The sequence below is a fragment of the Clytia hemisphaerica genome, unplaced genomic scaffold (genome assembly GCF_902728285.1).
Source record: "Clytia hemisphaerica strain Z4C2 unplaced genomic scaffold, Clytia hemisphaerica genome assembly, whole genome shotgun sequence".
Classification (NCBI taxonomy): Eukaryota; Metazoa; Cnidaria; class Hydrozoa; order Leptothecata; family Clytiidae; genus Clytia; species Clytia hemisphaerica.
In genome coordinates this window covers 2,374,777-2,400,753 of record NW_027104390.1, presented here as the reverse complement: position 1 = coordinate 2,400,753, position 25,977 = coordinate 2,374,777, and the positions used below count along the sequence as shown (strand labels likewise).

The following is a 25,977-nucleotide window of genomic DNA, read 5'->3' as shown; positions in this document are numbered from 1 at the left end:
ATTAGAAACTGAAACCCACTTCTTTTGTTTCGACAAAACATATAGTTAAATTGAAACTGCGAAATAATAATTGGAGAATATTTACCACCATTTGACGTTTCCTTGTTTTTTTTTGGTTGACTTTTAGAATTGCGTGTGATAGACGTGTCTGATATCGGTTGAGCTAAAACGTGTATGAACAAAATGAGATAAACAAAAATGCCAAATTTAAATAAGCAGATTACATGATTATCATTTGACTAAAATTTTGATTTCATTCTTAGGGTTTCGTGGCCTCTACGCTAAAGATGATTTACTATCTCAAAATGTTCGAAGTTGGATAAAACAGGCAAAATATATAACAAAATGCAAAGCCTACTCTGAATGCAAAAATTAAAGCCAAAGGAAAACTATCGTACAGTTACCTCTTTTAGAGCTGTTTGGGCTGTAATCAGGGAATTTCCCACAAAACTGAGCCTTTTTGGAATCTTTTTCTTTTTTTGTCATTTGATCCCAAGTGGGGTAATCGATGAGCCGCTTTGAGAATGCAGGAGTAAGTTGATAAGGTCCTGAAAATGAAGTGCATGCATGCATTCAAAAACAATTCCTTGCAAATATAGAAGATGAAGGCGCATATAAAATTAACCACATCTATCTTAAATTCAAATCCCAAAATGTTTAAAAATTGTTTGAATTAATTCGGTGCAAGCGATTATGAATGCTTTGGTATGATTATTTCAAAAATTAATGGGCATTCTGCTCAGTTCTGCTCTGTTATCATTGACATAGGGTTTCTAAATACATATAACATTCAATAACAAATAATGAAAAAAAGTATAACCTTGGTTGATGATTACACGTTCCAAGTTGCGAAAATGTTCTGCAGTCATGTCGATGTATTCCCGAGCTGCCTCGGTCCAAGAGGACAACGATGAGGGCTTTCCTGACGTTTGATGGTCCATCTTATTCTGCCAGATTCTGCTCTTGTATTTGCTGTGGGTTGACTCGATCGCATTTGTGTATAGAAAGTTTTCACCTAGACCAGCAGTCCTACGAACACCAGCCAACATTCCGTCAGCAATATCGTGCATGATATATGTTTGAAAGTAATCACCAAATGCATCACTACTTGTGAGCTCTGACCATTTATGATAGGCTTTCGGGATTCGGGGGTAGAAATCATCACGATCTTCAGAATCGACAAGACCTTTAACCTAAAAGGTAACATAGCAAAATAATGAGCCTAAATTTGTATGGTATAGGAAGACAGGTAAATGTATCTTTCTTGGGAAGTGAGAAAACTATAGCTGACATTACCAATAGCAAAGCGCGCTAGAAAAGAGAAACTTGGACAGACATGAACCCGTTAAATGGACATAATAGTTTTAAAATAGACCTTACTTTTGTTTGATCATTTCCAAAGATGTCCTGCAGAATAATTTTTTTGGCCATACCATCAAGCCTCAAATCTGTCATTTTTAAGTTGATATCATCTTCCATGTGCTTGCGACAGTAAAGAAAGTTAGCGTAAGGTAGCTCTGTCATGAGGCCTCTCTGTATAGCCTTTTCCCGATCCATTCCCATAAAAAGAATTTTCTTGACTTCCGGGTTTATTTGGATGATTGTTTGGGCAAGGTAACGATGCACTGATTGATCATCTTTGGTATGAAACAATGCAGGACCAGGTATCCATGGTGTTTTGTGATCTTTTCTTCTAATCACTTTACCATATTGGTAACATGTTGGTGTAACGTAAAACTTTCCAACGTTGAAAGTTTTATCAATCTGAAGAACACTTAAAAGATCACCTGGGACAGTACACATCTCTTTAATGTGACCAAGGGTGGCACCAGAGCAAACCACAAATTTGATATGCGGATTAAATTGAACATTATGAACGAGTTTGGGATTTGCTGCTGCAAACGTTAGCAGCTCTTGTATTTCATCGTTTTCCTTTGGCTGTCGAATCTATAACAATAACATTGTAAATGTGTTCTGAATTTACGTTTTTGAACACAACTGTCAAAAAGATTGAAGGAATTAGCAGATTTCAAAATTAAAAAATTCTTTGTTTATGGGAGAATACATAGCTTGGACCCCTAATATAGACCTGTATGGACTATTTTCAAAGGGGGTCCATATTGGGTGTCCAAGGTATGCATTCTCCCTTTGTATACTTTGTGACAAACTGGCTAAAAATCAAGTCAAGCTAAAAGTGATCTAGCAAGTTAAATCTAATTTAGGCGTACAGTTTTACGAGCAGGAAGTTTCACAAGGTCAAAAAGCGTGAAATGGTGACATTCACTTTCACAAATTAAAGGAAAAATTATTTGAAAGGAAATTTTTTGATAGTGCTACATCTCTTACCAAGTTGCGTGCACGCTTAATTTGTTGGGTGTTTCGGGGGAGTTCACTTCTGGATTCAAAATCATCCATTCCACCAACCATTTCGAATACATCATCATAGATCCTTGATGGACCACGAACAGTGCCATCAACTGCTTTTTTGTATCGTCTGTTGGGTTGAGGCAGCTGTTGGAATGAAAGCTCTTTTGTCTTTTTTTGCTAAGCCATGCGCCTTTATTACAAAGGGATGCACTTCGTTTTCATACCTGATAGATTAGATTGAGAAATATAAAATACAAATTGAACACTTGACAGGAACTAAATTAAGCAAGTTTAAAGAGTTTAAAAACAAATCTGTTATATTCATTTAAATTTATTCATAATAAACCCTAAAATTAATTAAGATTGTTCGAAATAAGGTAAAAGTAATGAATCAAGTGTGCAAAATTTCAGCCAAATCAGACAATTTTAGAAAGTCTCCAGCCTGCCCCAAAGTTTTTAATCTCGTTTTTTCAAAAATAAGGTCTGGGTAAGTTGGGAAAAATCGAAAAATTAAGAAGTTTCCAAATTTCCTGAGGGGGGTTGCCATTAAAATTAGAAAACAGACATTATTATCAGAAATTGAGAATTGGGCCTCAAATTTATAAATACCTCATATGTGATTTCACACAAAAAAGTATGCATTGACAAAGTGGAAAAACACAATGGCAACAAAAAATATCTTACCAATACTCCAAAAGTAAGAGGCCAAGTTGTTTTTCATCGTGTGTTTGAATCACAGTCGCATCTCGATGGAAGTCATCAGAAGATTTATTTTTGTAATATACTTTGCATATGAGCAATTCAGATTCTTGTAATTTACGATCTTTTTTCGTTCTAGGCATTCTTCTTGAGGTGACAATTTCCATGTTTTCGTCAAGAGAAACAATAGTGCCATTGGTACTATTGTTTATCCAGGAGCCGTTGTCATCAGCAGCCCAATCCTTTGCGTTTTTCAATTTTTTGGTGTCAATCAGGAAGACCATATTGTCCTGGACCCCAACAGGCTTTTTTACAGCGATTCTCCGTGATTTCTTTTTCAATAAAAGATCAATTAAAGCTTGAGGTGTAAATTTGCATTTTCCATGTCTAAGGACCGGAATTAAATGATTGTTTTTGTAATATATTAATTCATCATCAATTGGACTTTCGTATCCATCATTTTCAGAACTTTCATCATATGACTCTTCTTGGTCAGAGTTAAGATCTTTATCATTATCATCATCATTGTGGTTCATCAAAGTTTGGCTGTCCTGAACTGAAGTGATAGTGAGTTCTTCTTCCTTGACTGGTTGCTGTTTTTGAATAACAAAATCTTCATCTTCTCCAGACGAATCATTGATTATGATGACCTCAACTTTTACCATTTCATGATCTTCATTATTTGACATTTTATTTTCATGCTGAAATACAATCTTTGTACAACTCATTTAAAATAATCAACAACTCCTAATAATCATCATCAACAAATGGCTGCTATGAGGGGATGTTGCTAGATGGAAAATTACAACCTCCTCCCCCGGTCCTAATTATCTTTTTCGTCTATTTTCTGATCAAGATAATGATGGAGAAATTTTTGGGTTTATCCATATTTTACACCCCCAGGAATTCACCAAGGATCAAGTGTGCAAAACTTCAGTCAAATTGGACCATTTTTTAAGTTTCCAGCCTGTCCTAAGTTTTTAGCCTTGTTTTTGGGCTAAAACTCATGACCATGCCCCCTAAAAATCAAAATTTTGAAAAAATGAAAAAAATACCCCCAGATATTCACCCAAGGATCAAATGTGTAAAATTTCAGTCAAATTGGATCATTTTTGAAGTCTCCAGAATGACCTAAGTTTTCAGACAGACATACAGACATACAACCTCGTTCCCTGCGTATTATCAGCTTTTTGATGCTTACTGATAGCACTAGATAATACCCTGGCATTGGCTGGTTTTTGAACGCGTAAGATTACGTAATTAAAAAAAAAAACGTCGTTTTTAGAAGTTCCCCCTCTCAGGGGATCAGCCAACACCCTGGGTATTCTCTGGCGTCCATAAAGTAACGTAAATAAAGCCTGGGATACACGGGGACAGGAGGGTTGACAGACATATACACACAGTATGTTAATACGGAAAGAAATTCTCAAGTTGAGAATTGAGAAGAGTAAGCCAAAGGTATTGGAATTTCATAATTTTCACCAAATTTTGTGGCAAAATATCAGAATTCTGTGATTTTTCAAAAGATTTTTTGGTTCCTTCTATTTAAATTTTTCCAACTTTTTCCAAACATTTTGCACGAGACCTCCACTGCCTGCCAAGCCACTGAGGAGGTAATGGACTAAAAAGATGGAACAGCCCATTAATTCCCTATTCGAGAAGCTCTAAAACATTCTCTATTCTTTCAATATAAGTCTCCCAGCCAAGGCTAGTTTCCCTTTACAAAGTTGTGAAAAACAAACAGTTATATATAAAAATGAATGTAAAATTGTGAGTAGTGTCAAGTGTAGTAGTTTTATTTTGTTCCACTCCACACAAAGTAAAGAACATATTCAAAACAAAGCAGTTACCTATATTTAACTTGTGTACGATTTGGGAAAGTCTAGTGAGGTTCTTTGAATTCCATTTCCAGTATTGAAGAAATCAAAACACACACTTTCAAAAGATACACTTACTTTTCAACTTCCTTCGTGCAACTAACCTACAGTCGGATCAGGCTGGATTTGTGAAGTTGATTTCTCTATACAAAAGTTACTTTGTTTGAACCCGACTGATTTATTTATGCGAGCCAGTCAGTAAAATTGCAGCCGCGAGTCCACGTTTTATTTGCAAAAATGGCGGGAAAATGGTTTGTCTTCGAAGATTTGTGTTAGTATAGAAAATCATCTTTTTATTCAACAAAACTGATTTTTTTTTATCAGAAAGTAAATATTGATGGCTATTATTACAGGTAAATGAAAATTCCATATGAACTTTGACAAATTTCATATGCCCCGTGCCCCGTGACCCGTAACCCGTGCCCCGTGACCCGTGCCCCGTGACCCGGACCCGTGACCCGTGACCCGTGTTTCGAACTAGCCGCTTTTTTTCTCTCTTTTTTCACTCTCACTGCTTATACTACTATGATTTTGTTAGACAAACTTATACTGTATGTTGTTCTAGTAGTATGGATCAACAAATTGATATCATCATCAAATCTACGGTATTAGAAAGATTAAAGCACAGCCTATGATATGCTTTCCCTATGTTGCTGACAGTATTTTTTATACAATTAGATTTTCACGCTGTAGAAAATTTTTGTTGAGTTCAAACACACTGTCTAGAGTTTTGAAAGGGATGGCTAACCTTTTTTTTATTATTATTATTGATGAATTGTTCAATTTGCTTACTACAAGGTTTTTTAAGCCTTTTATAATAGCTCCCTTTTTTCTACATCTATCTTTATGTGTATCGCATCTCATTTCAAACAAATCAGGGGGTAAACATTTTTTATTAATCTCTCACACAGGAAGGGAAATAAAAATGGATTGGATGTTTTAACTCAAGATTTTGTTCTCTTTGAATTTTAGCTCAAAAGTAAAAATAAATTGGATTTTGTTTTATTTTGTGAATAACAAATTATTTTGGGTATGATATAGTGAAGTTACCCCCTGGATTGTTTCAAAAAAATTTTTGTGTCATGTAACACACTGTGTGTTTTTATGTTTTTATAAAAAGAAGACTGCTCAATTTTGACTGATCACAACACAACAGAAAAAAAACTTGTATATTTATTTTGTATATTGGAAATTTGTTTAAATGTGATGGATGCAATTTTATGTTTTTTGTTGATATTTTTTGGTAAGTTTTATTCTATTCAATTCATATGATAACCTTTCGCGTGCACTTATGGGCCTATCTGAACTTTTGGGAAAAATATTCAAAGATAATTAGGACCCCATTAGGACTTCCTTTTTATATGATCATATATACCCAGAGATAAATCTGTCGGCTTAAATCACTGTTAAAGTCTGCTGATATATCTGTTAAGGATTTTCCTTTCACGATAACCTGTGGTTTTGCTAACACTCTGGGAAAATACATGAACTTTTATCTGTTCATTTAACCGTTTAACCTTCTTATACTTCTGTTGGCTTTTAAATACTATATGTTTTGAATAATCTTTTAAAATGTTATACAAGTCATAAAGATCAAGACTTTAACTCATCAAAATTCAAAGCATTAGATATTGGGTGCTTTTATTTGATAAAATACATAGTTTGCAATTGCAAGAACTTTGATCTTTCAAACAATTTAATGTTTAGAATATTTAATGTATGTCATCTTCTGGAAGTTTTAACGCTACACGTTTTTTTTTTATTAGAACCTAGTTTATAAGAACATATAGGCTGAAATTCGTCGAAAAATTAAGAACATCTTAAGAATATGCCCAGCCTCAGTTTGGAAAAAAATGACAAGAAACTACAATTTTTTCCTCTTTTTAAGCAGTTTTAACCGAATTTAGGGGTGGATCTTCAAAAGTCGAGAGTCAAATATTGTCCAAATTTTGCCAAATTTAAGTGCTCTTTATTTTGTATCATATTGTCGATTTAGAGTAGTCTGAAAAATTAAGAACGAATTTAAGAACATTCTAGGCTGAAAATTGCTAAAAAAATAAGCACATCCAGGCTCAGCCAAATTTTAGGTGTTCTAATAAAAAAAACAACGTGTACACCTTTTTTTTTTATTAGAACACTTAAAATTTGGCTGAGCCTGGATGTGCTTATTTTTTTAGTAATTTTCAGCCTTAAATGTTCTTAAATGCGTTCTTAATTTTTCAGACTACTCTAAATCGACAATATCATACAAAATAAAGAGCATATAAAATTGGTACAATTTGGACAATATTTGACTCTGGATTTTAGAAAATCCATGCCTAAGTTGGGTTAAAACTGCTTGAAAAGAAGAAAAATTGTAGTTTCTTGTCATTTTTTTCCAAACTGAGGCTGGGCATGTTCTTACGACGTTCTTAATTTTTCGACGTATTTCAGCCTAAATGTTCTTATAAACTGGGTTCTAATAAAAAAAAAAACGTGTATTTCAATAAAACTTTTTGTCGTGGCTTTCTTTTGAATGATGTTATTAATTGAAAAGAAATTGCACAAATTTTGTGTTTGCAGTATAAAGATATTTAAGAACTGTCTTGTACTTAAAACAGTTTTCACCTTTTCAATCTTATTCTAACTAAGGGACTTCAAAATCCAGTATTTTTCTCCTCAAGAATGTACTCTTGTGCTACTTTTTCATCAAGTGTTAAAAATATATGAAATATTTTTGTGTTGTTATCTTTTGAATACACTCATCAAAAAGTCAACATATGACATCAATAAACAAAAATAAAACTATCAAAAATTTGGAATACTGTAGGAAAAATGATCAATATATACATCACAATTATCCTCAAATAGCTATATTATATATTATTTCCCTTTATTTTTTTTTATAGTGGGACTCAATTCGACCAACGCTTCGAGGTATGTATACTTATTTCAAATATTTGTTTAACTTTTATTCAAAGTAGACCTACAAGCAGTAAAAATTTTTTTGAAAAAGCATCTCTAGGCTTGCCCCATCACTTTCAGCATAAATTGTCGCTCTTCAAATAAACAAAATATGCGGTAGATTTTATTAGAACATCGTAAAGTAAAACATATAAAACTATTCTTATAAAGGCTTGATCGGTGTAGTGAAAGTTTATCCTGTAAAAACTTTAGTCTATAAAATGCTTTTTTTGTTTTGCGCGTTTAATTCATTAATGCACAAAATGTTATTATTGTTTTTAAATACACCTTCATCGAAACTGATTGCGCAATCAAAAAATTACGTCATCATAAAATTTAAATTTCAAATTTGGACGTCCTGGAGAGTTTCTAAACATCGACCAGAAATGGCGACCAGGTGGTCAAATAGTGTCACTTTGTCAAGAAAATGACTGGTTACTTCAAAGGTCACTTTTTAGTATTTTGAGGACTTGATTTAGACATTCTCTACAGTGGAAAGAGCAGATAAACTCGATAACACAAATTTATCTGGTCTCCGGTCGTGGTCGCTGGTCGTGGTCACCATTTCTGGTCGATGTTTTGGAAACTCCCGACGTCTTGCTCTAAATATAAACGAAAAAAGAATAGTCCTAATAATGTGGTTCTCTCACCATTTTCTTTTTCACCATTTCTATCATTGTTTTATTTTGAATTTAAGTGATGCTTGTCATCCACACCCTTGTAATAATGGTACCTGCAGCCAAGCCCAAAGTAACTTCACTTGTATATGCCATGACGGCTGGGAAGGTAAGTACCAAATATATTATTTTTACAGTATAAAAGAACATAAGGCTTCGATGGCTAAAATTTTAAGAACAAGTTTAGAACATTTTAAGGCTTTGTGGACTCTAAAACACCGATTTCTTAGGAAAATGGACAAAAGTACACGTTTTTTTTTTATTAGAACACTTAAAATTTGGCTGAGCCTGGATGTGCTTATTTTTTTTTAGCCTTAAATGTTCTTAAATGCGTTCTTAATTTTTCAGACTACTCTAAATCGACAATATCATACAAAATAAAGAGCATATAAAATTGGTACAATTTGGACAATATTTGACTCTGGATTTTAGAAAATCCATGCCTAAGTTGGGTTAAAACTGCTTGAAAAGAAGAAAAATTGTAGTTTCTTGTCATTTTTTTCCAAACTGAGGCTGGGCATGTTCTTACGACGTTCTTAATTTTTCGACGTATTTCAGCCTAAATGTTCTTATAAACTGGGTTCTAATAAAAAAAAAACGTGTACTCACAAATTGGAGAAAATAAGGACATGTTATGTACATTTTTAGGCTTAAAGCTCAGAAAGCTAAGAACATCCGAATTTGGATGTTCTTATGAAAAACGCGCATAATTCTGATAGAATCCTCACTGAATCTTTAAGCTACATAAACAATAGATTGTGAAATCCCCAGCCATCAAAATTATACAGTTTTCGAGGCACAAGATTTCACTAATACTTTAATCGAGTTAACTTTCGCGAGATTAAATTTTGCCATTTTCGCAAAATTATAACTCGCGAATACGCGTGAGATTAAATACACCTCAAAATTTTAGAAATTGCATTTTCGGTGGAGAAACCAGTCCAAAGTCTCCATTTGTGGCAAAAGATGGCTTTTTTTCAGCTGTTTTCAGGCTTATTTGCGAAATTAAATCCCCATGAAATTTTTCAAATCTCTCACTCGCGAAGTTAAATCCAGAAAATTTCGCGATTTTTTTCGCTCGCGAAATTTAATCCGATTAAAGTAATAAAGCCTCTTCAGAGCTGTCTGCTTGCTACCCTGGTTACCCTGGTTAGGCGTTTCTATGTTTTTATTTGACAAATGATCAATATGATTCGGATTTTTTTAGGTCGATTGTGTGAAATTCCAAAATGCACATTAAAGTGCAATCATTCAAAAGCACAATGCAATTTTCGTTCTCCTGGCAAAGAACAATTTTGCCAGTGCACAATTGCAGGCATGACAGGAGCGTCCTGCGAATCGGTAAGTTTGTCCCTTTACTTTCTTGCTATACCCACAGATATCTTAACGGGTGACCCACGAAAACCTACAAGTTCCCTACTTATGAGCTTTTAGAGTCAAAATTCACTTTTATGAAAGAGCGAAATCACGTCAAAAAAGAGGTATCAAATTGTTTTATTATCAATCATTCAAGCAAGGTCATTAAATCGTTAGAAAAGAGCATGTTAGATATTTTTATTCAATTTTAAAACTTTTTTTAGATTCTTTACTTTCACAAAATTTATTAACAAGTTATTCGTTCAGTAAAGAACCACCACCATACACTTTCTAGCATATTCCAGGCAGACCCACACTCTCTGTTCTTTCATAAGACGCGATATTTTCATAAAGAAGGCAAATTTTGCCTATTTGCAAAATATTTTTGATAAAAATATTTACAATAAATTTATATAAATCTACTTCGTTGTTAATTTATTATTTTACAAACTTTAATTACCTACAACACTAATTAACGAGGTCGTAAAACATCAGCACACTCGAAAAACACAATGTTAAAGATAAAGAAAACAATTATAATTTGATACCTCATTTTTGAAGTGTTTTTTTAATTTTCCAATAATTGAATTTTGACTTTAAAAGCTCATAGATCTGAAGAACCACTGAACCAAATTTAAAAAGTAATAGCTCAAAGTTTAAGTTAGAGCATCATCTATCTTTTTAAAAAAATATTGAGTTTATATTACTTTTATCTCAGACCCTAGCCAACGAAAACCGTCCGAACTTTTTCGTGGGTCACCCGGTATATAAAACACTAGATAGAGCTACTCCGTCCCTATTTGAATCAAAATAATCCGCCATCTTTGATAAGTAGATCATAGTTCGGTACCGGCAATTTGATCGATCAAGCCTATCTTTTGCCTCGTCGCTTCGCGCCATTCAGTTTTTTTTGCTTGGTTTAACAAATTGCCGGTACCCGAACTGTGCCCTACTTTCAGCAAAGATGGCGCATTATTTTGCTTCACTTGCCGTTGCTTGGGAATAAATAGTAGCTCTATCTAGTGTTGTATAAGATATCTATGGTTATAGGACTAAGAGTCTTCTTATTACCCTGTAACGTTAAGTGAATGATTGTTTGGCGTCTGACGGCTCTTTCGAGTTTTGATATACAATTTTTGATTGATTTTCATTTATCAGGACATAAACGAATGCAATATCACTGAGACAATATGCCATCACGGTGAATGCGAAAATACACCCGGCTCATACAAATGCCATTGCGACGATTTTTACACGGGTGAGTTGATTTTATTGATTTGTACGTTTATACGTTTATAGTTTATGATGAATTTCGAAATTCCTAGATAAATCATATCCCCTGTCAGAGAAATTCTCAATTACTTTTGTAGCATCGTTATACGATGGTAGGAACTTATCATCATTTCGCTACGTTCAATGTTTTTTTGGCTATTATTCAGCCCTAAAACTAAAGGCGTAAGTTCTTGTTACTCCTGCTTTGAGACTCCACTTTCAGAGATAAGCTGATGTAGGGAAGCTTTTCAAATCTGTTGCGGCAAATGAGTGGCAAATGAGGAAATTTAAGCGACTATAACGACGAAGAGGAAAATATCGGGATTTTTTTTGTGGAAATCTGGTACTGCGTCGGCCACTGTACCTGCCGTACCCGGTATGTCGTGCCTAGTTTGTCAGTATACAGTAGACGCGTGTGTCGTTGACTCTTACAAATGTTGTTCTAATGAAACAAAGTTATCATTCTTTCAATTTTATGTTTCCGTGCAGGTCCAACTTGTAACGACAGAGAGGATACCTGTAACACCAAAAGTAATAAATGTCATCAAAACGCGACATGTATTAATGAAATCAACAGCCCCGAAGGCTATAAATGTCAGTGATCAAAGTTCTTCCGTCTCAGACGGATTTCCGTCTCACAGAAATTTTTGCAAAGTTTTCCGTCTCAGTTAGAAATGATTTTAGCGAGAAATAGTGATTTTATTCTCTAGAATAATTCCATCAAAGTTTTAAAAATTGGATCTCAAGCATGTTTTGTATATACCTTATATATACATAGTATGACCTTCATATATTTTTATTTTTCAACCTATTTTAGATAGATGTATATTTTCGCTGTATGATAGGCATTTTAAGAACATTCTGAATTGTTTTAATTAATAAATTTTAATGCCTATTTAGCCAATGTAGGGGTTAAAAAATCTGAAAATTTTCTGACCCTCAACCATGGTGGGGCCTGCAGGTGTCACTGTATACCAAATTATCTCTATCAAAAATTTTTCCGTCTCACAGAAAAAAACGCTTTGACCACTGAAATTGTCTGTAGAAATGGCTACACAGGTATGTTGAAACATAAATAAATTTCTGACCATATAGTTTAGGCGTACAAACTTTCGCGAGCAGAAAGTTTCAAGATTGTCGCGATTTTGGGCCTTTTTAGCGAAAGTAAATGTTAAGGGCCATTCGCGAAAGTTTATGCTTGCGAAAAATTCTTGACAAAATAGAAAATCTGTAAAACTTCCAACTTTGAATAAAATGTAACTTTTATGGCACTTTTTAGCCTTCTTCCTAAAGTTCCTTAGAAAGATTTCAAAGTCAACGTTTTTCATAGCAGCTACTCTAAGTCTTTAAAAAACCATTTACATATAGAAATGCGGAAACGAGAAGTAGTTTTAGGCCAACAGTTTGCCTGACGTATGAAGTGACCTCTTCTTTCTTTAGGTAAATATTGTGATGCATTGGTTGATAATTGTGCAGCCGCAAACTGCGGCAACGGCCAATGTATTAACAAATTTAACGATTACACTTGCACCTGCCATGATGGTTACACAGGTTCGTGGATCACCATTTCTTTTCATTCAGAAACTATTTGTGAAGTTATTGACATTGATGCTTTGCGAAGACATTTCTAACCAGCCAATAGAGTTCAGTAGCGTAAACAGGAGGGGCACAAAATTTGTGTAGGAGAAAAGATTTTTATGACACTGTAATTATCTATTCATAATATAAAAAGATAATTACTTTGTCATAAAAATATGCTCTCCTACACAAATTTTGCGCCCCCTACTTGGCTACGCTACTGAAGTCACTTATTATATTTGTTCTCTTTTGGTAGGTAGGGGCAAACCCTTAGGACCCGTGACATCTTTTATGCGATGCAACCAAACCTGGTTCATTTCAAAGAAGTAGGGTTCTCCTACTATTTTGCTTATTGTTAAAACTTCGTAATGTACCTTACTAAATTCATTCACAACTTTAATTTTCATATTTAACAGGGAAAAATTGCGAAACAAAAATTAAAAACGAGAGCTGCCCATACGATGATTGTGATCGTACACAATGCGACAAACGTTGTAATATTCCCAAATGTAATTACGATGCATACCTCTGCACATTCAATCTTGACCCGTTCAAGGTAAATGTTTCTTTCAATGTCCAAATTAGTCCATTGACCTGTAACAAAAGCGACTTCGTCCCGTAAAACCAGTTATTATTTCCAGATATAATTTTTTGGACCAAGAGCAGCAGCCAACAATATAAGTAGATATTGTCTGCGCTCCGCATTTTCAACAAACAAAAATTCTGGTTTATTTTGGGGTTGTACCGTGTGCATTTAAAAAGGTGGTCATTGTATTTAAACCAGATTCAAGACTCACTCCTGGTATTTTCTTTTTAGCAATGCGACATTCAAGAATGCAAAAATGCAATTAACGGAACCTGTCGTTCAGACTGCGACAATATGAATTGTCTGTACGATTCCGGTAATTGCATCAAGCCAAAAAAATGCTCGTTAGAAGAACAGTGCAAGAAAGCATACGGGGATGGCGTGTGTCATCCCCTATGTAACACCGTGGATTGTGGATTCGACATTGATTGTATTTCTGAACCGAATTTGGTAAGTGATATTTCTTCTTCCGTCCACTAGAACAAGTATGGTACGGCAGTCAACTTTCTGTAATTCGAACCTCTATTATTTGGGTCTTTCTATAATTCGAACTAAAACATTGATCCCCTCAGCTGGAGAGTAGTATGGATTATTCTCTGTAATTCGAATCTTCCTCTAATTCGAAGAACATTTTTGGTCCCTTGAAGATCGAATTATAGAGAGTGAATGTACTCTTTTTATTTACTTTTATATTGGTTTACCACAACCTACCAACCTATTAATGAAACTCGATAACCATTTCTCTTTAGATTCCTGGCTCTTTGGTCTTGGAAATTGATTCAACTGAGGGAGAATTCAAGGCCAAAAAGTCACAATTCGAGTTTGAACTCTCCCGTCAGTTGAATTCCCTCGTAACCGTCAAATCCGTGCGTACGCTCAACGCCGGATTTAAACGAAAACGAAGATCAATATCAAACAATACGAGCCCAAGGTATATAAATCAAGACACACATCACCAAATCGAAAATGTAGTTATTCGAAATTAAAAAATGAAAAAACTTCACATCAATAAGTAGAATGTTAAGAACCTTTAAGAAATCGCTGACAGTACTGTTTGTATATATAAGAATACCTAAGAATTACCCATATACCCAAATTTTGCTTTTCTCTCTCTTTGATATTAAACCACAATAAAATTTATTTTCGTTGTACATCTTTACATTGATATTTGATTTTGATTTTTTAGACTTGAAGTCACCATGAAAATGGACAATTCAAAATGTGTATCGCAGTGTTTTTCTACGGAGCAGGTATTTTGAAAGATATCTCGTGAATTGAAAGCTTTTCGTTATATCAATCCAAACCAACCATATTCATTATCAAGCCTAGAATCATATATATTTTACTCTGTTGAATAATCTACGTATCTACAGTACATAGGACACTCATTTGCTCAATGCCCAATATGGGATAGAGAGTCTATTATTTGTAATCCCAGTGAAGATGTCTTGTAATTCAATTTCCAATTTTAATAAAATCATTGGGGAATTTCCCCAGTGGAGTTAAAATTTCAGAGTATTCTTTCTATCGGGGACGATGTTTTTTCCATCTTTCAAGTGGGATCGGGGTTCCACCAGGAACCACTGTGACACGGGGAATCCTAGGTGACGTTCAGATAGCGAATTCTTCAACTAAAGAATAAATTCTTGCTATTTCTCCATAGGCTGCAAGATTTCTGGCTCTCAAATCAGCCAACGACGATCTCCGTTTACCAGTCCGCGTCGTTAAGGTTTCTTCTAAACCTTCGGGTGAACCACCCATCACTCCGAGTATCTCTCCGCTGTGGATCGCCTTGATTGTCGTTGGAGCGGTATGTGCGATCGGCGTTATCTACGGGGCCAAGACCGTGAAGACGAGATTCTGGAAACCAGAGGAAACTACGGGTCCAGGTAAACGTGAGACACCGATTGGCCAGGAGGAGCTCCAGATCTTGGATGAATCCAGAGACTCAAAGAGGCAGAAACTGGGGTAAAGCAAAACATGTTATTTTTATCACTGAACCATTTCCTCTCCTCTTAAACCATCCTTTTTTCCTGACTTAGTTTGTTCCCACTTTTCTTTGAATTTGAAGGCTTGCATTGGTTTTCTAGATTGAAAAAGTTAGGATTGGAAGGTAAAAGAATTTTCCTGTTTTTTTCTTTTCATAGTTTCGATCATTCAGAACCGTTCCTGAACGGCATGACCGACATGAATGGCATGAACGGCATGCACGGTTTAAACATCAATAATATGAATAATATGAACATCGGGATGATTGTAAGCAAGACTTATTTAAGGCTCATTATTTGTTGCATTTCTTTGCGCTTTTGTGGAAGATCATTCTATTTTCATAGTTCTCGCACTTAGATTTGTCCTGGACGAAGAAACAAGTTAACAAGGTTAAATGAACAGGAATAAAATCTGCTTGCATATACGGATGAAGAACTGCAGTTTCAGCATTTTCATAAGTGTTTTCCAAGTGTTCTACAACTCACAGAGATTCTCATCTTTATCTCTTTTTCAGCCGAACGATACCATAGACCAACAGCAGCACCACGACAACCCGCTCCATTACGCTGCTCATCATGGAATCATACATATATTACGCACGCAGATGGACTACGTGGACGTCAACAAACGTGACAACACTGGTCGTACTGCGTTGCACGTCGCCACGTCAACTGGCAATGATGATATATTTGCCCATCTCATACGTATGTGTATATCAGTGAATTTTATCAGTGATATAATATAGTTTCACTACTTTTTGTTGAACTCCTTGTATCTGTTGAAGTTATACAAATTATTTAATATTAAGCATTAAATACCACTAAAGATCACAAGATTTTTAGGGTTCAAGGATTTAGTTACTTTGGCTTTTATAGCACATACGACAGTGTGTTTTTTTCCAATAAGTAAAAAAGTTATCTTGTATTTTTACGTAAGATGTAAGCAATCTTGTTTTCCTTCTTGTAGGTAATCGTTCTATTAACCCTGATATCCAGGATGATGAGGGTGAGACCCCGTTGATGGTAGCCGTCAGAATGGCCGGCATAGGTATGTTGTATTCAAAATCTTTAGCATTAACAAAAGAAAGGGATTGCGACTGAAAGTACGAGGCAGTTTCAAGAGTACCAGTTTTAGATATTGTTTGTATGTGTGTAAGTTGACCAGAAAAACCCGGAATTTGACCCCTGTTTGTTAAGAACAGGGGTCGATTTCCGGATTTTTTTGGTTGTTTCCGATAGAAAAAATGACGTAGTTTTCAATAATCGATAAAAGGATTTTGCTAACCAAGCATCTTTCTATCTAGATTTTGAAATTTTTAGCTTGTATAAAGCCGCCCACGAGGAACCTTAAATATTTTAAGAAAATTAGCAAAGAAGAGTTTTGGTACAGACCAAACCAGTGTCAGTCTCCATGTTAGTACGAAATCTAAACTTTCGGTGATTCCTAAAATACTTAATCTGTTTATTTTTTACAGAATATGTCCGTCAGCTGGTGAATCTGGGTTCAAGGACGGGTTTAGCGAACAAATCTGGCAAAACGGCGCTACATATTGCGGCCATGGTTGACAATTATGCCGCAGCTAATATCTTATTAGCGCACAGTGCCAAAGTAGACGCACAAGATAACCAGGTATTTCAATTATATGATATCTATGAAAATCGAATTTTTCTTTTTATCTTGTTTTGAGCTATTGTTTGATAACACGTCCACCTTCAAATTAACAATAATTAATTGTTTAGGTTAATTCATGCTGAAAAAGCTGCAATCATTCAATGATTGACGGTGATATTAATATCACAATTAATCATAGCTTTTTATCGTGTATTTTTATGCTCGACATTACTTAATTTTGTGTTTTTATCTCCATAGATGAGAACTCCACTCTATCTCGCGTGTACTGAAGATGCATATCGTACGGCTGCGCTACTGGTCCGACATTGCGCCAACAAGTCGGCTGCTGACGTCGACGATATTACGCCTCTAATGGTTGCGCAAAGGAAAGCCAACCACGATATAATTCGCTTGTTCGAAGCAAACTCTCCACCCCATCTAATGATTCCGAGTCCTGTTTCAAGCAACTCGACCGAAATGTCTCCAATATATCCGGATATTCGACCTAAAACACACCATATGACGACAAATCAGAACCATCAGAATAACCGTAAACGCAAGAAACCGAACGTTACGACGACCTATAATATGGACCCCTTGAGAGCTATGCCTGAGTGGTCAAATCCACTGAATCAAACAAACCAATTCACTATTAACCACCAACAACAAACATTCCCATTTAACGGTGGTTCACCCTTTGATACACCGTCGCCGTATATTGTCCGGCAAGCTGAGCTGAGTCCTTTCTCGGACACTATACCAGACATAATGACTCCGCCTCTCTCATGGACGACATCACCGAACAGTGAACACGAAGAGTGTGGCTGAAGTGACCTTTTCAAGGGTGATCAAGCGATGGTTGGTTGTGAAGTACGGTGGCGGTGAGCCCAAGCTAAGTTATACGTGCTCTCGAAAAGGTTGGAAAAGGTCGCAAACGCGAACTGCCTTGAGAAAAATGACGCTCTCCTGGGAACAGAGTTTGTCACAATAATTTCAAGATCACATCAAATATTCGACGGTGACACTTTATTACATAAGTAATGTCACTTCCGTGAACTAACCAAAAAAGAAAATTATTTTTACGAAAGATTGACTACGATAAAGTGGTGATTTAATGAACCGTAGAGACAGTGTTAGGTAGAGATAAATGATTTGCTGGAAAATCGAACTCTATGCCTATATTGCAATACAAAAAAAGCTTGTTTCTAAGGAGGTAGACTTTCCGTAGTAGCCCAACCTGTTGACTGGTAAAGATTGGAAATCTGGAAATAAATAGATTCCAGTTTTGCCGTGGAAAGATTTTGTACTTAAGGAACCTAAGAAAAGAAAAGGCAAATCAAGACGGTATGAAAATGGTTAAAGCTCGAGTTAAGCAAGTTTCGAGTTATGGAGTAAGGTTTAAAAAGTAGTGTTAACTGAAGGAGATATTCAAGTTACTTTAAGAGCAGAAACTTTTGCGGGCAGAAACTTTCGCAAGGTTATAAAATCGTGTAACTTCGCGAAATTAACTTTTGCGAATTTAACTTTCGCGAATTTAACTTTTGGAACGAAGTCCGGATACAGGAGGTAGGCTATCTTATTCATGGAGAGTAATTAGTTTCCATATAAGGTAATACGATAATAAAGTGCACTCTCCTCCATTGGTTATAGCCTCCCTCTGTATCCGAGCCTGCATTTTGCAGGTAGAAAAGCACGAAAACTGAAAACTGAGTATAAAATAGCAAAAAAGTGTATTTTTCGCGGGAAAACTTTCGCGAATTTCTCGTGTAATTTCTTACTTGGCAGAAACTTTCGCGAAAAAGGGCAAAAATCGCGAAAATCGCTCAGGGTCAGCCCTTAAAGCAGTAGAGGTATATACACTGTATCATCTTCGTCAAAATATCTCCCAGTTCACAATAAAAACACTGGTGGAGAAATTTGACTATAAAAACAGGTCCTGGATAATAAAAACACCAAAATTCAGCCTCTCTCCATTTTACGGTTCTGATTGCTATTTCCTGGGTGAAAGGATTATCTGCTTACTCAACACTTTCTTGAATGAGACCAGATCTTTAGTCAGTCAAGGACTATTGCAAACTAGGATATATTGTTTATCAAGATTTCTATTTGAAATTAGGCTTTTTATCCTAAATAGGCTAAAATATTTATCCTAGTTAGGCTATGTGAAAAATTCAAGCTAAAATATTGGAAGAATGATACAGATCCGCGTCTTCTTTACTTTCTTAATCACATTATGCACACAAAGAAGGTTAACTTTAACCAAATATGAACTTCTTAAAAGCGCGGAGTAAGAAAATAGAAAACATTTATCCTAACTAAGATAAACTAGCCAAATTAGGACATGATATTTTATGTGTTACGCGCTTTTCCCGTCATAAAAAAATAAAGATCTTTAAAACAAGCTTGAGTGAATCAAAGTATCAGTCAAAAGTGTTCATTCTACTTAAAACAAGTGTAAATAACGCTGTGTTATATCTTCTATTGTTTATCAAAATTTATATTTGAAATTTTCTTTGAAAAACAACCATCATATTAAGAAGCTCGATGCTTAACATTTGGAGTTTATAAAGTACTTCTTCAAAATTTATACTTCTCAAAACTGTTCAAAAAACTTCTGAACGCACGCTGACTGGGAGATTGACTTATCAAGCATCCTTTGCTGACTCTAAATTACTCAAATTTATGCAAATCTCGACGTGGATCTCAAAGTTTATTCAATAAAATCAAGTTTTTCTTCCTTTTATCCTATTTCGGCTAAATATACTCGCATTTATCCTAATTTGCAATAGTTCTTGACTGTTAGTGATGATCTTTAGTCCATGGTCAATACCGTCTTTGAGATTGCCTCGTAGAATTATGTTATTTTCGTATTTAGTCTTTGTCTTTTGTTGTTTTTTTTTGTCTTCTGTCTTTTTCTGTCTTAAAAATAGTTTATTAATAAAATATAAAAATGTTATCTGGAAAACGTTGAAAACCAAAGATTTGATCTTAATCACATAGCCTTGTATTTAACTCTAATTTTGAAGGAATCATCCAGAAGGGTCCAAAAACGCGAGTTGTACTCTCGGCTAGGATTATTTGATGTGATTTCTCCAAATTTTTCAAGTTACATAGGGATATCTAGGTTTAATACGGAGCATTTGTTGTTTTTAATTTTACAAAATAAGAATTTTGTAATCGAGAAAAACTTGTCGCTTCCCCCGCAATAGATTTTTTATTATTTTTACCTAACTTAAAGCATGTAAGATTTATATATTATACATAGTATTTCGGATATATGATAAAAGAATAAAAATATGATTAAAAATCAAGAAGATTATTTTAACAACGTCAATTTTTGGTTCGTGGTTGATCGTGTCCACTTTAGGGGTAGAACCCTTTTCTCTGCGGAAAATTTTTAAATGTGTTGTAGTAGAACTTTTGTTATCTGAAAAATTCTCAAAGTCTGAAATTTGTTAAGGCTTCGCGACACGCGAAATTTTTCGCGTGGGTGCAATGCAACATGCTCCATCCCACCAACCTGAAACGCTTTCTCGTGTCTCCACCCCATGTTTTTTTTCTACCAATAAAAGTTAAATCTCACTTTTGTCTCTTGGAAAATGGAGCCCCAGGGACAAAATCAGCGTGTCTTTTGGGTACTTCCCTCACTTTTTGTCTCATGTTGGTGGGATGGAGCATGTTGCATTGCACCATAGTCCTTATAAAAAACACTGGTCTGGAAGCTTATCGTTTTAACTTTTTGTTAGCTTTTCCTTTGTTAATATCAAAAGATAAAAATCGGTTTGCTCAGTTTTTGATCACGTTACCAAGTACTCCTCTTGGGATTGGTTTAAGATTTAATCACATGATCAAAAAGTGAGCAAAACAAACTAATTTCTCAACGCAAGTTCAAGTAAGAAACAATAGAAACAAAAGGCTTGCAGACCAGGGTTTTTTCCCGGGGGGGGGGGCACTGGGTTTGCGGACTGACGGTATGTGCGGGCCAAAAATTGGCTTTTAAAATTGCACCCTTACAGTGCAGCAAAAATCAGTGAAAATCATACCCTTAGAGTGCATTTTCCCCCATATTTTCGATATCCCTTTCGTGCAAAAAATGGTCAAAATTCTAGCATTTTTGGTCAAAATATCTAGATTTTTCAAGAATTTTCTGAAATTTCTACCCTTACAGTGCATCTCTAGTTTTTCCGACCCTTACAGTGCATTTTAAACATATTGGAAAAGGTACCCTTAGGACCCGCACATACCCGTCGGTCCTTTTGCCCAGCTGCCCCCCCCCGGGGGGTTTTTTATACGGACTATGATTGCACACAACGCGAAAAAACTTCTCGTGTCCCCAAGCCTTTAAGCGGATAAGGAATTAGGAATTGTTGCTTAGCGAAAGCCATTTCCAAGGTACCTTTCCTATACAACCGTTCAAAGGAATTCAAAAAATAATTATCGAGCGATTTTTTTTTTCCATTTAAAAAGCTGTTTAAATAAGAAATATATTAGAAAAAGCTGTCAAAATAGTACTTAGTTGTTACTTTTCAGGGTAAAAATAATTAGAAACCGTCCCGATATTGGTCTTTAGATTTTGATTCAGATACAACACCTCAGTAATTAAATAGAAGTTTTTAAAGCTGGCGTTTTTTAAGTAACCGGAGAATAGAATCGTACTTTTTTCCGCTCGTAATGTAATAATGTGAATACATGTTCTTTTGTAAGAACATCCAAAAATTTTCAAGCCTTCGAATGTTCTTAACTTTTTGGGTTTTAAGCCTAAGAATATTCTTAACATGTTCTTATTTTCACCGTTTCGTGAGCATCTGTTTTCTAAAACTCTAGTCCAAGAACCCTTAAAATATTCTTAACTTGTTCTAAATATTTTGGCCATCGTAGCCTTATGTTCTTATATAGTTTCTTCCTTATAAAAAACGTGTAATATAATGTGTCAACCTGCCACCAAAATCAACATTATATAGAATAGTTCATCAAGGATTTGATATTAGACAAAGTTTTATAGTTATAAATTGTGCTAAGAAGAGGTATATTGACAAGCAGATGGTATTGAAGATTAATTTGAGCATAGTCAATATAAAAAAACATAATAAAAGGGTTTTTTTATATTGACTATGATTTGAGCGAAAGAGGAGGTGCGAGGAATAGCAAAAAGCAACGAAAAATAACACTGGCTATCTAACTATTAAGAAAAATAACACTTAGCTAATATCTAAGTTCAAACTACCAAAAGACTTATCAAAGTCAATCGAGGAAGCATTAATACATGGTGCTTTCGGAGGTATGGTGCGACACTGAATAGTGTAAAGACAATTAGATCCTCTACATTATTGAAAAAAGGACAGTATTTCTTTTGCGAAGTAAGAAGCAGCTGATCGGAGGAAACATCAGTATAGATTGGATTGTATTTGCATCAAAGTTTGGTGTTGACCCCGTGTTGACACGAGTCCCCCACGAGTCTCACAAGCTGTTCTCTCGGAAATCCGTGCGAACATTGTATTGATAGCGATCATCAAGACAAAGAACCGTGGAAAAGTTTTCTTATCCATTATCGAATAACTGAGAGCTATCATACAAAATTTGGAAAATTCGAGAACGCCAAACAAAACATTGCCACCTTCAAGTCAACGACTCTGGAAGTGGTGCAAGTCTGGTCTCATTAAAGCTCTAAAATTTAAGGGCGTTTATACGATACAAAAATGGGCGTGGATATTACAACGCCCGGATACATGTTAACTATACTTGGACTGTTATACTCCATTATGCATCTAACCATTATAATACTCATACTAACTTCAAAACCCTTACGAACCGTCAAATCAAACCAACTGTTACTCAATCTCAGTTTCGGACATTTTTTTACTGGCTTTGTGACGTTTTTCGGACACGTGAGTGGGTTAAATCTAAGCGAAGTAGCTTATTTGGGATATACCTATGCCAACATATCTCTGGTTGCTCTAACAATCGATCGGGCTTTGTATATATGTTGGCCTTTTAAATATCAACAATTTAATATCGCAGTTCATTCATGTTTGATGGGAATCAGTCCAGCGTTAACGGTTTATCATCTGATTCGATTCATGATTGAAAATAAAGAGGATAAGGATGTTTTAAAAGATAAAGAATCAATGCAATCATTTGTTTATGGTATCATATTTATTATGGCTATCCTACTTATAACAAATTCTGCTGTATTCTATACAGTGCAACGCCAAAAGAAGAAGATCAAATCGCTCCAAGTGTCAAATAATCCACAACAAAACAAAGATGAACGGACAAAAGAGATTTTAGCATTTTATATATGTTTTGGATGTGCGTTCACATATATTGTCTTATGGTTACCAACTTTGGTTCTAAAGGCGTTACAACTACATGGTCATTGGTCCTACGACGCTGATGACTTTACTTGGGCCGTAGTTATTGCCAATTTGAATCCAATCTCAGATATTGTTATATTTGTATGGTTCAACAAAGATTTTAAAAAGCGAGTACGAAATTCAAGATGTTTTAAATCATATTTTCGTAAGAAGAACACAAGGATGCAAATTCAAAATGGCGGCTTTTCCTCAAATTCCACTGGTTCACGACAGACAAATGAATCTAGTTGTTCCAACTGCACCACAAATACATCGTTTTGATGTTATATAACTCAGGTAAGTTATGGCATGTCTCAAAAACCTGAAAATTACCATAATTTTTGAAGACCTGAAGTTAGACATCATTTAAAGGATCATTTTTCAAAAAAAATTTTTTGAAATTTTGCTGACATCAGCACTTTATTGCAAAATTTCGTATTTTGCTGATTTCTGCTGACGACAGGTCTTCTGGTGGTCTTCTGATAAGAGAAAAACACAACAATTAAATTAATTTTACAATAACATAAACATTTTACTTGTGATTCGTTATTCACTTATATATTCATTTCTTGTTTTTCTGATTCAAATTTTTGTAGCTGCGCAATAGTTTGTCAGGGGAGGCTTCGATTTCTTTAAAACTTGTAAATTTTTTAAAATTATTTTGTACGTTAGGAAGGTGTTCTAACATCTTCAAGGTATGTATACACCCAGGGGGTACTAGGGTTGCGAGCTGACGGGGGGGGGGTGCCGCCCGACTTTCGAACTTTGGACCCTTACCGGGACTAAAAAGGAGAAAACAAAGGAAAATTTTGGGAATTTTACGACCCTTAGCGGGACTAATTTGACCAATTTTGACCAAATTTCGATCTTTCAGGGGGTAAAAAGTTGAAATTTTCCTTTTTTTCCGACCCTTACTGGGACTGAAATTTGATTTTCTGATTTTTCCGACCCTTAGCGGGACTTTGGAAGTCCAAAAAAGGTACCGTTAAGGGCGGCACATACTACCCTCCATTTGCCTAAGTACCCCCCCCCCGGGATACACCCCTGTCTCACAGCCCTGGTGAAACTTTTTTCCTCAATAAGGATAAAAATTGCTATCGAAATTCATATGGGGATATAAATCCCAAGGTTAAAAAATAAAAGTTTTGGAGTGCTATTTTTAAACATTGATTTTCGGATGAGGATGAAATCAAAGTTAATTTCCCAGTGGGGATGAAATTCTAGGTTTTTGCCAAATCTTACAGTGGGGCTTGGATCCCAGGGGGTCTATGACACAGGGCTATGTACCCTCTAGCTGAATCTTACCAAGGAGCTTCGTTCTCACCGAGAAAAGAGTGCAAATGAATTTGTTTGATCGGAATATTTTTATCTAAGATGCAACGAACCTAATTATACATACAGCCCTTTCTCACAGACCTGGTAGCTCGCCTGGTAGGATTTTTTCATCCAGTGGGGTAAAAATAACGGACTGAAACTCGATGGGGTTTGTTTTTTAAATATTTTTTTATGGCTGGGGATTTCAATTCTTTTGTTTTCAAGTCAGAAAGTTCAATGGAGGATGGGGAAAAATAGCACAATATTTTATTATTTTCAGTGGGGACAAAAATTAGAGGACATTTTTCCACCGGAGACGATATTTTGGCCAATTTTTCCATTGAGAAGGGGTCCCAGTGGGTCTGTGATTCTAAGAATACCCTCTAGGGTGAGTTTTACAGAATTTGATAAGAATACATTAATTTTGGATTTGGTTAACAGAAAAAAAAAACCGGTTCTTTTGTTATAGACTTATATTGCAACTTTGAGGTAGAAAAATAATTTTAGCTTCCAATGTGCACTTAAAAGTCCCAAACCCTCAAATTGATAATTTCTCATGTAAGTCAAGTTTAAAAAAAGTAAGAATACGTTAAGAATATTTCACCCTCAATTGTGGCAAATTCTTAAAAATACTTGACCCTCATGCAAAGTACACTTTTCTTATAAAGGTGTGTAAGTCAACAAGTGATGAAAAAAGTACACATATTAAGAACATTTTGAGATCATTTAAGCCTTAAAATTACGATAGAATAAAAACATCTTTGTTCTCATAAAAAGCGTTAGTATGGAGGTTGAGCCTTAGTTCCTTAATTACATATTGTTTTTGTTTTCAACTTGTTTTGACCTGTTTTGACAAGATCTTTCTGAAGACCCAGGGGTCTCTTTAATGAACTACACCAATGCAATAAAAACAGAAAAACTCCTACTCTTCAATATTTATTAAAGATTCTTTCTTTCAATAGTTCGAAATTGAAGTATTTCAAAATTTAGAAAATCTATATCATGAAAGGACTTATCGTAGGATTTTACAAATAGTGTAAAGAAATATATAGAAAAATACCAACCAGGAAAATAAAGATGTGTATAAAAAGAGGATTTAAGGAAGCTTTTAGTGCGGTCTACCACTTTAGCACACGCAAATTTCAGAAGAATTACGAAAACGAAGCCAACAAAAAGAGAATAAAATGATGGTACAAAGAAAAGAATACCGATAAAAAAATTACTGAAATAAAGTTAAACCATACTGACGTAGGTGACTGTAGTGAAATAAAATTTACGCGTGTGAGGCCAAAAATATTTCTCTATGTAGCGAAGTATTGCGCTTGAAGTCTAAATATCAAAACAACTGGAAATAA

General features: G+C 35.1%; 2 protein-coding genes across 2 annotated transcripts in view; both read left to right on the top strand.

Moving 5' to 3' along the window:
* Nucleotides 1-11,793, top strand: part of LOC136819823 (neurogenic locus protein delta-like) — a 33,062-nt gene extending 21,269 nt beyond the window's left edge. The window contains exons 3-7 of the mRNA XM_067076064.1: nucleotides 7,832-7,859; nucleotides 8,584-8,672; nucleotides 9,771-9,904; nucleotides 11,078-11,177; nucleotides 11,681-11,793. Coding sequence (XP_066932165.1) covers nucleotides 7,832-7,859; nucleotides 8,584-8,672; nucleotides 9,771-9,904; nucleotides 11,078-11,177; nucleotides 11,681-11,793 — 464 coding nt within the window. The remainder of the gene's footprint in view (nucleotides 1-7,831; nucleotides 7,860-8,583; nucleotides 8,673-9,770; nucleotides 9,905-11,077; nucleotides 11,178-11,680) is intronic.
* Nucleotides 11,794-11,865: 72 nt separating this feature from the next.
* LOC136819822 (neurogenic locus notch homolog protein 1-like) lies at nucleotides 11,866-18,017 on the top strand. The gene is made up of 13 exons (XM_067076063.1): nucleotides 11,866-11,884; nucleotides 12,203-12,250; nucleotides 12,632-12,742; nucleotides 13,186-13,325; nucleotides 13,587-13,805; nucleotides 14,105-14,286; nucleotides 14,542-14,605; nucleotides 15,019-15,323; nucleotides 15,503-15,611; nucleotides 15,859-16,048; nucleotides 16,311-16,391; nucleotides 16,819-16,973; nucleotides 17,214-18,017. Exons 1-13 carry the CDS (start codon nucleotides 11,866-11,868, stop codon nucleotides 17,781-17,783), a joined length of 2,193 nt encoding a protein of 730 aa, XP_066932164.1. The 3' UTR covers nucleotides 17,784-18,017.
* The last annotated feature ends 7,960 nt before the right edge of the window (nucleotides 18,018-25,977 follow it).

Excerpts from the sequence above, each read along its gene's own strand:
- LOC136819822 (XM_067076063.1), top strand. Across the intron at positions 12,743-13,185 it reads CTGCCATGATGGTTACACAG|GGAAAAATTGCGAAACAAAA; the intron begins GTTCGTGGATCA and ends CATATTTAACAG. Across the intron at positions 16,392-16,818 it reads CGTCAGAATGGCCGGCATAG|AATATGTCCGTCAGCTGGTG; the intron begins GTATGTTGTATT and ends TATTTTTTACAG.